Source organism: Pelophylax lessonae, assembly GCF_965119305.1.
Source record: "Pelophylax lessonae genome assembly, chromosome: 7".
Taxonomy (NCBI): Eukaryota; Metazoa; Chordata; class Amphibia; order Anura; family Ranidae; genus Pelophylax; species Pelophylax lessonae.
In genome coordinates, this window is record NC_138774.1 from 301,655,907 (window position 1) to 301,674,089 (window position 18,183).

Sequence of the window (18,183 nt, forward strand, 5' to 3'; positions counted from 1 at the left end):
CAGTAAGGTATAAAATTGAAATAAGATGATGATTCTTACTTAGTCTGCTGAATAGAATAGAATATTTTTTTTTATTTTAATTTTCTATACTTTTCTGTTCTATTTTTTTTTTTAAATCAGAAATTTCTGTTCTATACTTGTATTTTTTATTCTATTCCTTTATATTCTATTCTATTCCATTTTTTAATTTCTATTCTGTTTTATTCTATTCTTTTCATTGCTTTTTTTTTTATTATTCTATTATATTCAACTCTACTCTAAAAAACAGCCTAAGTAGGAATCATCATCTTATTTCACTTTTATACCTTACTGTATTTGTTGCAGTATGTTTCCATTTCAAATTCAAATTAATTTTGGAATGCAATTTCATTTTCAAATTCAAATGTATTTTTTAATTTAATTTGGATAATTCATTTAGTTACAATTTAATTTGTATTAGTTGAAATTTGTGGAAAATGTTTCTCAAAGGAACGAAATTTGAATTATGAATGCAGTATTTGTTTGGTAAAAATCATACATGTTGTAATGAAACCCAATTAATATGTCTGGGATTCCCTTCAGGCAGCAGATCTGAACAGATTTTATTGGGATTTTAGAAGAAAATTAGTTGACTAATGAATCAGAACATTTCTCTGTTTGCTTATAACATTCGATTTCGGAGTGAATGTTTTTTTCCAGGACAAATAACACCTATTCTGTTAGAAATTCATTTATTCTGGAAAAAAATTCAGCCTCCTTTTTTTTTTTTTTTTTAATTTATATCTTTTTTATTTTTTTTTCAATAAATAAAAATTCACAGACAAAAATAGTACCATACATATAATAATCTTTTAATCCCTCCCCCTCCACCCCCCATCCCCTCCCACACTTTCCACCACCCTATAAAAAATGTCAGCCTCCTTGTTTAAATTTTCCCATCACTGTGGATGAAGATGAACGTCGATTTGTCGCCACTGACTATTAGAAAATCAAATAAATAATCTTAAAACATTTTGTAAGAAATTCTACCTGTGTGCGTCCAGCTTTATTCCGGAAGGTTCTTTTATTCTTCAGTGAATTTCACCAACATTCGGCATTCCAATCATTCGATGTTTTCTGATAAATGAAAGATAAAAGTTACAGAAAGAGGAAATCGTTACTTTGTAATTGTTGTAATTGTGAGAATTCATCCGGGACCTCGTTATATCTCTGCACTGATTGCTTATTAGGATTATAAAACCATTTCTATATCCCAGCGAGTGACGCTTCTTCCACATTCTAATCCATACAGACCGAGCGCACTTATCTCTGTGACATCATCAATTCATCAGGTAACCTCAACATTATTGGCAATTTCTTATCATTCTTTATTTACTGCAAGAGATGAATGAATTCTCCATTCCCACCATAGAATAGAATTCTATAGAATTCTTCCACCATAGAGAAGAAAATTACCAATTCTGTTTTTTTCTTCATATAGAGGAGTTTTTTTTCTTTGTTTAGTTTATTTTATTTAGTGATCTTTGTGTGTTTTTTTTTTTTTTTTTTTTGTGTATTTGATTGTTATTTCTCATATTAATCCTTTTAATACCGGGCACTTTTACCGCCTTTCTACCCGAGACAATTTTCAGCATTCAGTGATGTCGCATTTTGTTTACTACAAGAGATTAATTAATTCTCCATTCCCACCATAGAGAAGAAAATTACCAATTCCGTTTTTTTTTCATATAGAGGATTTTTTTTTTTTGTTTGCTTTATTTATTTATTTATCTTTGTTTAGTTTAATAAATTTTAGTTTGTTTCATTTAGTGTGTTTTTTTTACATTTTTTTGTGTATTTGATTATTTGTCACTTGAATCAGTTCTGAACCGGAAGATTTACCCCCCCCCCGCCCCCCTAAATGACCAGGCCATTTTTTTGCGATTCGGCACTGTGTTACTTTAACTGACAATTGCGCGGTCGTGCGACGCTGTACCCAAATAAAATTGATGTCCTTTCTTTCCCCCACTAATAGAAATTTCTTTTGGTGGTATTTGATCCCCTGTGTGATTTTTATTTTTTGCGCTATGAAAAAAAAAAGAGCGACAATTCTGAAAAAAAAAAAAAAAAAACAACAATATTTTTCACATTCTGTTATGTAACATTCCCCATAAAAAAATTTTTAAAATCGCATTTTTTCATCATTTTAGGCCAATTTGTATTCTGCCACAAATTTTAGATAAAAACAAATCCCAATAAATGTATATTGATTGGTTTGCGCAAAAGTTATCGCGTTTACAAACTAGGGTTAAGATTTATGTCATTTTATTTAAATTTTATTTATTTTTTTACTAGTAATGTTATTGGTCCCCCCAAAAGTGTCAAAAATGTTGGGTGTCCAATCTGTCCACCGCAATGTCGCAGTCCTGCTAAAACACAATAAACAGAGAGGTAGATGGCGCTGCCTGAACAAACAACTATGTGTGATAAGTGTGGTATAAAAGGCAATAATCCTAATGAGCAAGGTAAATATGGTCTCATACAATCTATAAATTGTTAAAAGTAATACAATTCATAAGAACACATACATTATAATCACGTGAATAAAGTGAATTGGTGCTAGGAATTAGTGATGGGGTTCATCACTATTTTATCCAAAACATCGAATAAATTAAAGTGCTCAAGTGACTGTGCAAGGAGGAGGAGAAATAACCCTCAACTCCCACAGAAATAAAGAGAGTGAAAAAATAACCATACAAATCAAATGTGCAGTAAAAAATTGGTAGAAATAATGATGGGATTGTCAAAAATACAATCAGGCTGCATTCATGTCAGCGTTTGGATCGCGGGCAGAATCGCCGCGATTCCGCCCGCGATCCGGAGATTATTGCAAATCGCGGGACGCCTGTGCGTTGCCCGTGATTTGCAATAGCCCCCCAAACGCTGAGCGATGTTGCCGCGATTTCCGCCTGCCGAATCGCGGTAACATCGCGCAAAAAAAATTGCGGGACGCAATACGCTCCAAAAAGAAGCTCTTGTACTTTTTTGGGCGTATTGCGTCCCGCCATTTTTTTTGCGCAATGTTACCGCGATTCGGCAGGCGGAAATCGCGGCAACATCGCTCAGCGTTTGGGGGGCTATTGCAAATCACGGGCAACGCACAGGCGTCCCGCGATTTGCAATAATCTCCGGATCGCGGGCGGAATCGCGGCGATTCTGCCCGCGATCCAAAAGCTGACATGTGAATGCAGCCTTATGCCCCGTACACACGTACCGATGGTCGGCCGAACGATCGGCCGTCTTTTGTCTGAGGGCTGTCGTGTCTGTTGAAAAGTGCAAAAGACTGCACACAAATTTTGTCGGCCAACAACAGCCGACTGCAGAAGTGATGTCATGTGATGGATAACTTGCCCTGTGTTTTTTCTTCTCTGAGCATGCCCAGTCTTGCAAATCTGCTGTCTGTCGGCCGAATTCTGTACTGACTGACGAACAATCGGCCGTTCTGGTGTTGGCCAACAAAAATTTTAATGCTTGCATGACAGATTCTGTTCGGCCGAAAGTGCGCTGTCGGCTGTCGGAAGCATCATACTAACAAGCCGAAAATCGGCCGATCTTTCGGCGGCCGAACAGTTTCGGCCAACAATCGGTACGTGTGTACGGGCCATCAGGCTCTGTTCACATCTAGGCGTTTTGGGGCATTTTTGGGGAGTTTTTCTGCTCTAGGATCAGCTCTCAAAACGCCCAACAAGACAAATCCTATTCATTTCAATGGCCCCTGTTCACATCTGAGCGTTTTGACGCTGTGAGCAAAACGCCCAACGCTCAAAAAAGTACATGAGCTTCTTTTTGGGCAGATTACATTAGTCTCTAGTCAATCTAAAAACGCCTGCACAAAAAACGCCTGTAAAAACGCCTGTAAATCGCGGTAAAAAAACGCGCGAAAACGCCTGTAAAAACGCCTGTAAATCGCGGTAAAAAAAATGCGCGTAAACGCTATGCTCAGGTGTGAATGTAGCCTTATGAAAAATGCGATTGAAAAACGCACTACCAAAAAAACAAATTAAAATCACATATAAGGTGCTGTAAAGGTGATTCTGACTATCAAGTAAGCCCAAACAGGGCGTGCAAAAGTGCGATGTAATAAAATATATACTATGCGATTCACCAAAGTCACATCAAAAAATATTGCAAAGCTGCACAACTGAGGTGCTGTATAGCATGACAAAAATAGATAATAAGGTGCAACAATAAATGTGCAAGGTACTAAAAAGGAATAGATTTAAAAGTGCTTGAAAAAACCGGCAAAGTGGTTTGGTAGCTAAAAAAATATACATGAAGATAAAAATAGTAACTATGCGATTAAAAGTACAAAAAACGCATAGATACTGTAGCAAATGAGGATATAAAGATCCTAAGTCCCACAACACAAATTGCTCAAAGAAAATGTCCAAAGTTCATGAATAACTAGATTTGAGCAGATACTGATGTCCTCGAAATATTCCCAAAACCGAAAAGTTCCTTCAGTGCAGAGAATTAGCGTGTATCACAACCAGAGTGACTTCGGTGCAGGTGCCAAAAAATTCCTCAAGTGTGATTGGTGTGGTGGGTCAACCGGTGCTCCCCGCACCCCCAGGACCGCACTTACCAGAGGTAACTACCCCTACAGGGTAACAAGCCTGTGGGTAGTAATCGGCTCCTCAGATCCAAGCCCTCGGTCTCCCTGGGTGGTCTGGTCAGTCTGAGTGATATCCCTATGGATGGAAGCTGTAACCTGCCAGGGTTCTATTTCTCTAAATATCACAACCCCTCAGGGTCCGGAGATGTTCCAATTGTATGGGGAAAGAAGGGCTGATATAGTGTAATGTCCAAAAGTTTATTGAAAATATACTCACATAAAACGATATTAAAAGGCAGTAATAGGTGCAATAGCGCTGGTAGCGATGGCGCACTTCCGGGGTGCAGAAGATTTGGGATTTTTAGGAGGACTGCGACATTGCGGCGGAAAGATTGGACACCCAACATTTTTGACACTTTTGGGGGGACCAATAACAGTAATCAGTGTTAAAAATATGAATTGTCACTGTGCTAATGACACTGGCAGGGAAGGGGTTAACACCAGGGGTGATCAAAGGGTTAAATATGTCCCTAGGGGGTGCTTTCTAACTGTGTGGGGGATGGGCTTGCTGCATGAACACAGAGATTTGTGTTCCTATATAGGAGGATCCCTGCGTTCATTACTGACAGAACAGCCACCTGCTGGGTTTACATTGGCAGACCGCCGTTCTGTCTCCACCGGACCCGCAGATCAACTCCTCCAGTGGTGAATGGGTGCACGCGCCTCCACTCGCCGTCCCTCGAAGTGACGCACAGTTACGCCGTTTTGTGGCACAGAGTTGACCTGCCGCACTATATAGTGGTCAGCAAGTGGTTAAATGTTTAATTTACCTTCTTTTTTACTTTCTGATTTTTTTTCCTTCTTTCTGTAAAAAAAAAAACATTTATGAAAATTGGAGCGCACAGAATGTGGTGCAGCTGTGCACGGCAGCCAATCAGCTTCTATCTTCATCTTGTTCAATGAGCCCCTTCCCCCAAATGTAACACACTGGGCGGGGCATATATGCGTATCTCCCTTTGTACTGGGAGCGTTCCGCACACCCCGCTCCCAGTACAGAGATGGGGTCTCCCCTGGATCCCCTACCAATGATCTCCCGATTCCAGGTCACCTGATCGCTGTAGCAGCCTCTAATTGACTACCACAGTCAGGGCTGCTGTTAGAATTCACGGGGCCCCATACAGCCAACCTGGCAGGGCCCCCCCCCCCCCCCCAATTTAGCAAGACAATATTTTCACTAAAAATACACTAAAATCATTATTAGCGGATACAAACATAACAGAGAATTGAAAGTTAAAAAACAATTATAATTATTTTTTTTTTAAATATTAACAATTTTTACAATTATTTTATTTTACATTTCTTTAAATTTATTTAGTACAATGTTTAATAATTATTTTTTTACAATTTTTTTTTTTACAGGACAAGGAAACCTGCAGCACTTCACGGGGGGGATTACAGTGAAAAGGGGGCACACAGGGAGAGGGGGGGGGAGGGGGGGATCACAGTGAAAAGGGGGCACACAGGGAGAGGGGGGGGATTACAGTGAAAAGGGGGCACACAGGGGGGGAGGGGGGGATCACAGTGAAAAGGGGGCACACAGGGAGAGAGGGGGGGGGAGGGGGGGATCACAGTGAAAAGGGGGCACACAGGGAGAGGGGGGGGATTACAGTGAAAAGGGGGCACACAGGGAGAGAGGGGGGATCACAGTGAAAAGGGGGCACACGGGGAGAGGGGGGGATTACAGTGAAAAGGGGGCACACAGGGAGAGAGGGGGGATCACAGTGAAAAGGGGGCACACGGGGAGAGGGGGGGGGATTACAGTGAAAAGGGGGCACACGGGGAGAGGGGGGGATCACAGTGAAAAGGGGGCACACGGGGAGAGGGGGGGGATTACAGTGAAAAGGGGCACACGGGGAGAGGGGGGGATCACAGTGAAAAGGGGGCACACGGGGAGAGGGGGGGGATCAGAAGCAGGCAGAACAGGGAGGGGGATGGTGTCGGAGAAGCAATTACAGGAACGATGCTCTGTGTCTGCGTCTGATCAAAACTTTAAAGTCCGGCCTCCCCGGGGGGGGGTCTCTTTTTTCTGTAAAAAAAAACAAAAATAAACAGCTGGCGCACATCGGGGAATAAAGTATCACCAGGGACCATACAATATCACTAGGCACAAATGACCAGAGTAATTGATTGACAGTAAGAAGGACAATATTAAAGTCCATGTGTGGCAAGGTCCATACAAAAGTCCATAAAAATCCCAAGGTGCACTCCAAAATTCCAGTTACTGCACTTAGTGGCGCCTGTGTTTCCTTCTAGTTCTCTTTTTTCTGTGCCTGTGTCTCTCCCTGCAGCAGCTGAAAGCTGGCAGGAGGTGGAGAAACTGGCTTTCAGCTGCTGCAGAGAGCCACAGAGGGCTTTGTTCTGTAATTGCCCCAATTCCCCGTGCTGTTGGGGCCCCCCCTCTGTGTCGGGGCCCCCTACAGGAGGACTGGTGGTCCCCCCCTATCAGCGGCCCTGACCACAGTGATCAGTTACTGTAAAGCCCGCCCCCTGTGTTTCTCTCTCAGCGAATGGAAAGATACATTGTATCTTTCTCTTACCTTGCAGAGAGGGGAAAAAATTGTGTGGAAAAATTAAAATAAATAAATAAGAAAAAATAAAATAAATAAATAAATACATAGATTAGGGTTTGATCTAGGTTAGTACCGGGATTTGTGTTTGGGTCGATTATGGGTCAAAAAAAATAAAAAAATAAAAAATCCTGCTCAAAATATGCTGACCCTGACAATATATTTTGGGCAGGATTTTTTTTTTATATTTTTTTAAATTAGCACCAGTGTCAGAGTCAGTGTCGGTGTCAGTGTCAGTGTCAGTGTCAGAGTCAGTGTCAGTGTCAGTGTCAGAGTCAGTGTCAGTGTCAGTGTCAGAGTCAGTGTCAGTGTCAGTGTCAGTGTCAGTGTCAGAGTCAGTGTCGGTGTCAGTGTCAGAGTCAGTGTCGGTGTCGGTGTCAGAGTCAGTGTCGGTGTCGGTGTGTTTTAGGTAGGACAATAAATAAAAGGAAAATATACATTATTGCTTCTGGGCTGTACTGCGAGTACAAACCGCAAATAACATTCACATGTGTGATATCACTGCGATCACCAGGAGCAGGAGGATTTATTTTGTGATGTTCTTTGGTGCCAGTGGTTTAGACATTAATGGCTGTGTGTTGAGTTATTTTGAGGGGACAGTAAATTTACACTGTTAGCCCCCGTTCACACTAAGGCGACCTGTGAGGCGACCTGGTCGCCTCACAGGTCGCCGTAGGTCGCCTCCCATAGGGAAGCTGTGGACCCATTCTAATAGGAGCGACACAAGTCACTCAGACTTAGAAAAAGGGTCCGGAGCTTCTTCGGGGCGACCAGGAGGCGACCGCCATAGACTTCAATGTTATGAAGTCCGTGGCGGCCGCTCCGAGGTCACTGCGCGCTGCTCGCACCGCGACCTCGGAGGTCGCCACCCGAAGTCGGATCGCTTGCATGTGAACGGGGGCTTATACAAGCTGTACACTCACTACTTTACATTGTAGCAAAGTCTCATTTCTTCAGTGTTATCACATGGGAGGGGTGTACTTACTTTTCAGATACTGTATATATTCCATAATAAAATGTATCATCATATACATTATATAATACATTGTATCCTCATATATATTCCATAATACATTGTATCATCACATACATTATATAATATACATTGTATCTCTTTCTTTCCTTGCAGAGAGAGAGATAAACAAACAGCTGTGTGTAAAAAATAAAAAAAATTAAAAATAAATAAAGAGAAAAATAAAAGAAAATATACTTGGATCAAGGTCTGATCTAGGTCAGTGCCAGGGTTAGTGCTTGGGTCAAGTAAAGGTTAAAGGTCATAGTCAGTATATTTTAGACAGTATTTAAAAAAAAAAAACTTTTTTTTTTTTTTAATTAGTGTCACTGTCAGTGTATTGTAGGTAGGATAAAAAAAGCGAAATGCGCACTATTGTTTCTGGGCTGTACTCCGGGTACAAACACCAACTAACATACACATAGGTGGTATTGCTGTGATTGTTGGAAGGAGAATTTATTTTGGGTTGATCTTTGGTGGCATATTATAGTAGAAAAAAAAAAACATATACAGCTACATTTAAAAAAATTATTTTATTTACTATTTTTGTTTTTCTTTGATGTTAAAAATAGAAATCAGGAGATAACAATCACCATTTAGTTTAATCTCAATTTATTGTATCAAAAAAATATAGTAACAAACCAAAGACCAATACAAACATATATATATATATATATAACGTATAAGGTGATCAATTACATCAAAAGAAAAATAACCCTATTCATCAACCCATGGAGATTGGAGTGAACTGTGACAGTTATTAGTTACCATGGTAATGATTAGGATGGTATCAGGGTATAATGGAACTCAGAGTAATGAAGAACTTTTATATACAAATAATAATAATAATAATTTATAATAATTTGATAAACATGATCATAAAGTGGAAAAGTGAGTGTGAAATAAATGTCCAAGAAATAAATGAATAAAACAGGAATATAAAGTGCATAATTCATATATGAACATGTGAAATAAATAACTTAAAAGTCCAAGTTCATATATAAAAGATCAAAAAAAAAGTCCATAAATATTTGAGTTGATTGATAGCATATCATGGCCGAAAATTGCGCGAAATATAGTGATTGAAACAGAGACAAATTAAGCGTTAAAAAAGCCCCGCGAATCCCAACGTGCGTGAGAGAAAAGATGATCACCAATCCATCCACCTTCATAGGTGCAACCGCCAACACTCAAATGGAAAAAGGATGGCCGCTTACCAGAAACTGGTGGCCTCCAAATTAATGGAAAGGCCCACAGCGCTTGATCAGAGAAGTGTCCACAGTATGGAAAACATCGGCAATGTTAGTGGGCACCTAGCTTTAGCATGTTGTAATTCAGGCAGAATTGGCCAATCAGACGCTGAGACATTGGTCACATGGTTGCACAAAAGATGGTTTTTAGAATGAAGAACCTTTAACCTGAATAAATTCAATATCCATATAGAAGTTGTAGGAAGCACTAAGATGTAAAGCACATTTTTTTACACTTATTTTTTTTTTTTTTAAATAAGGAATCAGGAAAATGAATATCAGGGAGGACAAGAATACAAAGTAGAATCAAGAGTTCAGAGAGAGAGGTTCTGTACACTCCATCTAGCTCCAGAAGAAGTATGTATGGAATCACCTGAAGCCCAGGTGAAAAACTCGGATGAGTAGCGGAACGTAGACCACCAGGTCCAGGTTAGTGAAAATTGTTCTTTTCTATTAGCCTCCTGCGCCAACAGCCTTTCAATATCTCTGATTGAGTCCATGGACCACTCCCTAAGAGGAGGTATGTCGGTCGTCTTCCAATGGCGAGGTATGACCATTCTAGCTGCGGATAAGAAATGTTATCCATAACTATTTACCACCAAATGGAAGCCCAACTTGTCCTGAAAAAAAACACGGAATAATCCACCTGGTGATTTCCATGGTCAGTTGAGGTCTCGTATTGTAGAGGTAATGATGATGACGGCCAATAATGAGTCATAAATAAAGGATCTCCATACCAAAGTAATAAAATGTTCATAAATTAGTAAGTGAAGTTTTACATTCTTATACTTTATTGTGTTCTTTGCCATGCTGCTGGTCAGAGAAGATCCTGGTCTGAGCCCATGGTGGACGAGAGTGCGTATTTCTTCTCTATGGAGCTGCTCCTCACACATTACACTTGAATTTGAATGCTGTCTGTCCTAGCAAAGGGTTAAAGATGGACAAGCTGGTCCTCTCCATTGTAGAGTAAGGAGGAGGAGCCCAGCCTGTCCCCGAGCCTTTCCATTGTAGAGTAAGGAGGAGGAGCTCAGTCTGTCCCCGAGCCTTTCCATTGTAGAGTAAGGAGGAAGAGCTCAGCCTGTCCCGAGCCTTTCCATTGTAGAGTAAGGAGGAGGAGCTCAGCCTGTCCCCGAGCCTTTCCATTATAGAGTAAGGAGGAAGAGCTCAGCCTGTCCCCGAGCCTTTCCATTGTAGAGTAAGGAGGAGGAGCCCAGCCTGTCCCTGAGCCTTTCCATTGTAGAGTAAGAAGGAGGAGGACCTCAGCCTGTCCCCGAGCCTTTCCATTGTAGAATAAGGAGGAGGAGCTCAGCCTGTCCCCGAGCCTTTCCATTGTAGAGTAAGGAGGAGGAGCTCAGCCTGTCCCCGAGCCTTTCCATTGTAGAGTAAGGAGGAGGAGCTCAGCCTGTCCCCAAGCCTTTCCATTGTAGCGTAAGAAAGAAGAGCTCAGCCTGCCCCGAGCCTTTCCATTGTAGAGTAAGGAGGAGGAGCTCAGCCTGTCCCCAAGCCTTTCCATTGTAGCGTAAGAAAGAAGAGCTCAGCCTGCCCCCGAGCCTTTCCATTGTAGAGTAAGAAAGAAGAGCTCAGCCTGCCCCGAGCCTTTCCATTGTAGAGTAAGGAGGAGGAGCTCAGCCTGTCCCCGAGCCTTTCCATTGTAGAGTAAGGAGGAGGAGCTCAGTCTGTCCCCGAGCCTTTCCATTGTAGAGTAAGGAGGAGGAGCTCAGCCTGTCCCCGAGCCTTTCCATTGTAGAGTAAGAAAGAAGAGCTCAGCCTGCCCCCGAGCCTTTTCATTGTAGAGTAAGGAGGAGGAGCCCAGCCTGTCCCCGAGCCTTTCCATTGTAGAGTAAGGAGGAGGAGCTCAGCCTGTCCCGAGCCTTTCCATTGTAGAGTAAGGAGGAAGAGCTCAGCCTATCCCCGAGCCTTTCCATTGTAGAGTAAGGAGGAGGAGCTTAGCCTGTCCACGAGCCTTTCCATTGTAGAGTAAGGAGGAGGAGCCCAGCCTGTCCCTGAGCCTTTCCATTGTAGAGTAAGGAAGAAGAGCTCAGCCTGTACCCGAGCCTTTCCATTGAAGAGTAAGTAGTAGGAGCTCAGCCTGTACCTGAGCCTTTCCATTGTAGAGTAAGGAGGAGGAGCTCAGCCTGTCCCCGAGCCTTTCCATTGTAGAGTAAGGAGGAGGAGCTCAGCCTGTACCTGAGCCTTTCCATTGTAGAGTAAGGAGGAGGAGCTCAGCCTATCTCCGAGCCTTTCCATTGTAGAGTAATGAGGAGAGAGCTCAGCCTGTCCCCAAGCCTTACCATTGTAGAGTAAGAATGAAGAGCTCAGCCTATCCCCGAGCCTTTCCATTGTAGAGTAAGGAGGAGGAGCTCAGCCTGTCCCCGAGCCTTTCCATTGTAGAGTAAGGAGGAGGAGCTCAGCCTATCCCCGAGCCTTTCCATTGTAGAGTAATGAGGAGGAGCTCAGCCTGTCCCCGAGCCTTTCCATTGTAGAGTAAGGAGGAGGAGCTCAGCCTATCCCCGAGCCTTTCCATTGTAGAGTAAGGAAGAAGAGCTCAGCCTGTCCCCGAGCCTTTCCATTGAAGAGTAAGGAGGAGGAGCTCAGCCTGTCCCCGAGCCTTTCCATTGTAGAGTAAGGAGGAAGAGCTCACCCTGTTTCCGAGCCTTTCCATTGGGACAGATAACAATGAATTGCAGAGAAATGCTTGCAGTCTTCCATAACGCCTTCTCCTAAGAAACATCTAAAAGGACAGGCCCACCCCCCCCCCCCCAATCCTGGCCGCAAGTGACTGAGGACATAGTTTTATCATTCCCTTTCTCTGCTTCACATTTGAATGAATTTGGAAATGCTCAGAGGCTTCCTGCTCATTCGAAAACTGAAGCATAGAAAACAAAGTTTGATGAATTGGACACAAGAGTAATCGGTACTGATTGCTCACTGTTTTCATTTTGAAAAGGAAGGGACCGGTAAAAGACATATTTACTGGCCCCTTCCCCCTTTCTCCATCCTGAAAATGAAACATCCCCCTGTGTATCCATAGCAGTTGCCAGCAGAAGAGGAGAGGAGGGAAGCCGGAAGCACTGCGGGGAAAGGGGCACACAGGGTGGCCAGACAGCAGATGGAAGGGGCCCATGTGTTAGAACCAAACCCCATACAGTGCAGCTGGTGAGAGAGGAGAGGAGGGAAGACGACAGTGCTGCGGGGGAAAGGGACCCATGTGCTAGGACCAATTCCCTTGCAGAGCAGCCGGAGGGAAAGAGAGGAGGAGAAGCTATCAGCGCTGCGGGGGAAAGGGGCACACAGGGGGTCCGGACAGCAGATAAGGGGCACATGTGCTAGAACCAATCCCCTTGCAGAGCAGCCAGAGGGAAAAAGAAGAGGAGAAGCCTGCAGTGCTGTGGGGGAAAGAGGCACACAGGGGGGCCCAGATAGCAGATGGAAGGGGCACATGTGTTATAAGCAATCCCCCTACAGTGCAGCTGGCGAGAGAGGAGAGGAGGAAAGCCAGAAGCGCTGCAGGGGAAACGGGCACACAGGGGGCCCGGACAGCAGATGGAAGAGGCACATGTGCTAGAACCAATCCCCCTGAAGTGCAGTCGAAAGGAGGGAGAGGCGCTGCAGGGGAAGGCAGAAGGATCGGTGTCTGCAATAAGACAGTACAGCTGGCCCTCCTACTCAGCAGGTGTCCAGGCCCCCCTTTTGAACTGATGGGGCCCGGGCCCAGTGCAGGAGGGCTGACTGTACTGCCTTTATAAGTGGCCCTGGGAACAAACAACTATCAAATGATCAAATTTGACTGTAAAAGCAGAAATATACTTAGAGGTTGATTTACTAAAACTGAAGAGTGCAGAACCTGGTGCAGCTGTGCATGGCAGCCAATCAGCTTCTAACTTCAGTTTCTTCAATGAAGCTTTAACAATAAAACCTGGAGGCTGATTGGTTCCCGTGCACAGCTGCACCAGATTTTGAACTTTCCAGTTTTAGTAAATCTGTCAGATGATATAAAACATTCTAATCTTTTATTTTTTTCTGGGGTCCACAAATTCTTCATGAAAGGTTCCAGCCATTGGATGATCCCAGGATGCAGTGTAATGGAACATCGGTCACAGAGTTTTACCTCCTGGGGTTCATGGTTACTCCGGCTCTGGAAAATCTCCTATTTTTGGTTATCTTGGTGATCTATGTAGCAGGGATTGTGATCAATAGTTCTATCATTGCCATTATAAGGACTAACCAGAGCCTCCATAAGCCCATGTACTTCTTTATCAGCGTATTCTCCTTCTTGGAGGTCTGGTATCCCACAATTACGGTTCCCGGGTTATTACGCGGTTTGCTGCTCAGACTTAAAGGGATATCTGTTGGGTTGTGCATTGCTCAATTCTATTTACACTTTTCTTTGGGGGCCACAGAAAACTTCCTTCTCGTGGTCATGGCTTTTGACCGCTACGTGGCCATTTGCCGGCCGTTACATTACGTCTTCATTATGAGGCCGGGGACTTGTGTACGATGTGCCTTGGGGGTGTGGATTGGGGGCTTCGCAAGCATTATAGTCCTTTGTGTCCAACTTTCTAAGGTGACATTTTGTGGCCCAAACGTGGTTGACCATTATTATTGTGACTTAGCACCTTTAATACATCTCGGATGTTCTGATACCTCCAGTCTGGAGACTCTTTTTATGGTCACTTGTGGCCTTGTAATAATAATATGTTTCCTGATAATTCTCATATCTTACATCTACATTCTGAGAACCATTCTGGTGCTGCCGACATCTTCAGACCGATCCAAAGCCTTCTACACCTGTGCCTCCCACCTGACCGTAGTCCTCATATTTTATGGAACAACCACCTTCATGTTTGTACGACCAACGAGAGAAAGCGACCTTCACACCAACAAGATTGTCTCTGTATTCCCATCAGTGGTGACCCCGGTACTAAATCCTATTATCTACACACTGCGCAACCACGAGGTGAAGTCTGCAATATGGAAGACCATCCGTTGTGCCTAATTCTTCTCTATAAGCATCACACCACTGCTTTAAGGTCCATATACAACTTTATTCCAATAAAAGTCAGAGTGACGATCCAAAGAGTAACCAATGTGTTTTGGGGGTCCAAAAACACCCCCTCCATCAGGGATTGATTGAGAACAATGTGAATGGACTGGAAGTGAACTGGACCTTTAACCACTTGCCGACCAGCCGATGTAGTTATATGTATATGTGGTGTGGGGTGCGCTAAACAACAAATAAATAATGAATATATAACATATATCTATGTGTGAACCAAATCAACAAAAGTAAATATATATAACATATATAAATCTGTGAAGCCAATTAATAATGCAAATCCATTGGTGCATAAACATAAAAGTTCATAAGTGTCCATAAATATTTTGCAGGTGAGTAGAATTGTATTCTATCCGAATAATACGTGTATCCACCACCGAGTGAAATTCATCCTTACCAAACGGAAATAAATAAGGTGCAACTATATTTTCTTGTGCTGAAAAAATATCCAATCTCCTTGTGAACAAACACCACGTGTAAATCACCAAGAATTAGCCTCTTACCAGATGGTAATAGGTATGCACTTGTTCAGTGAAACCACCGCCTTGCTTCCTCTTTAAAATCCTGAAGTGGGATGTAGAACCGCTCTACCTTTCTTTCTCCACTAGATGGCAACGAGTACCAGCAAGAAACACAGCCTCATCCTTCTTTACAAGCTCACAAAACCACCGTGTATTAAAGGAAAAAAGAGGGCTAATAGTGTATTACCCTTGAGATTTATTCAAAAAACAGTTGATAATGCACTTACAATTAGATGTCTTGTATTCAGCATAAACATAGGCATACGAATTCCTGCAAAGGCTTGCGGCCGGCTGCAGCACGGACCGCAAGTTGTGTGTGACGTGTGCGCCTCCTAATCTGACCGGTTTCTTCCCATAGGACTTCTACTGAGACAGGAGTCTCAGTAGACAGGAGTCTCAGTAGAAGTCCTATGGGAAGAAACCGGTCAGATTAGGAGGCGCACACGTCACACACAACTTGCGGTCCGTGCTGCAGCCGGCCGCAAGCCTTTGCAGGAATTCGTATGCCTATGTTTATGCTGAATACAAGACATCTAATTGTAAGTGCATTATCAACTGTTTTTTGAATAAATCTCAAGGGTAATACACTATTAGCCCTCTTTTTTCCTTTAATACACGGTGGTTTTGTGAGCTTGTAAAGAAGGATGAGGCTGTGTTTCTTGCTGGTACTCGTTGCCATCTAGTGGAGAAAGAAAGGTAGAGCGGTTCTACATCCCACTTCAGGATTTTAAAGAGGAAGCAAGGCGGTGGTTTCACTGAACAAGTGCATACCTATTACCATCTGGTAAGAGGCTAATTCTTGGTGATTTACACGTGGTGTTTGTTCACAAGGAGATTGGATATTTTTTCAGCACAAGAAAATATAGTTGCACCTTATTTATTTCCGTTTGGTAAGGATGAATTTCACTCGGTGGTGGATACACGTATTATTCGGATAGAATACAATTCTACTCACCTGCAAAATATTTATGGACACTTATGAACTTTTATGTTTATGCACCAATGGATTTGCATTATTAATTGGCTTCACAGATTGATATATGTTATATATATTTACTTTTGTTGATTTGGTTCACACATAGATATATGTTATATATTCATTATTTATTTGTTGTTTAGCGCACCCCACACCACATATACATTTATCTATATTCAAAAGCACTGAATACCGGGAGCAGCTTCAACGCACTATCAGCGCACCCATCCCCCCTTACAACGATGTAGTTATATGGCAGCAGGTCCCCGCGAATCGCCATACCTGTATGGCTGTCCGTGGGCGCAATCCTGGGGGCGTGCACACGTGCCCATTCACCAGCGGGGAAGCCAATCCGTGGGGCCGGCAGCCACGATTGCCGCCGGGCACCCGCAATCACTCCCCGTAAAGAGAGAATGGCGGTCTGCTGTTGTAAACACACCAGACTGTTGTTCTCTCTGGAATCAATGCAGAGCTCCTCCTATTTAGGAACACAGGTCTCCGTATAGATTTCACAAGCCCCTCCCCCAGTTAGAAAACACTCCCTAGGCTCATAGTTAACCCCTTGATCCCTCCTGATGTTAACCCCCCTTCCCTGCCAGTGTCATTATTACAGTGACAGTGCATATTTATAGCACTGATTACTGTAATAATGTCACTGGTCCCCGCAAAAGTGTCAGTTAGGGGTTCGATCTGTCCACCGCAATGTTGCAGTCCCGCTAAAAATCGCAGATCGCCGCCATTACGAGTAAAATAAAATAAATAAAAATGACATAAATCTTTACCCTAGTTTGTAGACGCGATAACTTTTGCGCAAACCAATCAAAATACGCTTATCGGGATTCAGGCTCCTCCAATGCAATGTGGCGAGATTGGTCTCATCACACCTTTCTTAATTTCTTTTTTTTATTTTATGTTTTATACATTTTAATTGTATTTATTTATTAAGTATTTTGTAATTTAATAATGTATTTAAGTAATAATAATTATTATTATTTATTTATTTTATTTATATTTTTTACATATTTATTGTATTTTTGTTATATTATTTATTATTATTTTCTTAATGTATTTCTTGAAATAGTACCTTTTTCTGCACAGTACAGAATGAGTCAATGAAAAAAGGTTTAATGTTTAAATAAAAAATATGAGGCCGCAGGGCACAGCGGGTTTAACCTTCAGTGAATTGAGCGATTTCCATGGGCGGACGGTTGATATCTCATATTGCAATTAATGTTGATGACGGATTCCTCCTGTATTGAATTGTATTGTAACTGTACTGTCTGACCTCATGTTGTAAAGCGTTGCGCAAACTGTTGGCACTATATAAATCCTGTATAATAATAATAATATATAAATCCTGTATAATAATAATAATAATATATAAATCCTGTGTAATAATAATAATGTAAATCCTGTATGATAATAATAATATATGAATCCTGTATAATAATAATAATATATAAATCCTGTATAATAATAATAATAATATATGAATCCTGTATAATAATAATATATAAATTCTGTATAATAATAGTAATATATGAATCATGTATAATAATAATATATAAATCCTGTATAATAATAATAATATATAAATCCTGTATAATAATAATAATAATAATATATGAATCCTGTATAATAATAATATATAAATTCTGTATAATAATAATAATATATAAATCTTGTATAAAAATAATATATAAATCCTGTATAATAATAATAATATATAAATCCTGTATAATAATAATAATATATAAATCCTGTATACAAATAATATATAAATCCTGTATAATAATAATATATAAATCCTGTATAATAATAATAATATATATCCTGTGTAATAATAATGTAAATCCTGTATGATAATAATAATATATGAATCCTGTATAATAATAATAATAGTAATAATATATGAATCCTGTATAATAATAATATATAAATTCTGTATAATAATAATAATATATGAATCATGTATAATAATAATATATAAATTCTGTATAATAATAATAATATATAAATCTTGTATAATATTAATATATAAATCCTGTATAATAATAATAATATATAAATCCTGTATACAAATAATATATAAATCCTGTATAATAATAATATATAAATCCTGTATAATAATATATAAATCCTGTATAATAATAATAATAATAATAATA

General features: G+C 41.2%; 1 protein-coding gene across 1 annotated transcript; it reads left to right on the forward strand.

Annotated features, from left to right (window-relative positions):
• Window positions 1–13,534: 13,534 nt before the first annotated feature.
• On the forward strand, window positions 13,535–14,458 carry LOC309560640 (olfactory receptor 6F1-like; the record flags this gene model as incomplete). Its single annotated transcript, XM_082264261.1, has 1 exon — window positions 13,535–14,458. The coding sequence occupies one exon, from the start codon at window positions 13,535–13,537 to the stop codon at window positions 14,456–14,458; it is 924 nt and encodes a 307-aa protein (XP_082120387.1).
• Window positions 14,459–18,183: the final 3,725 nt, after the last annotated feature.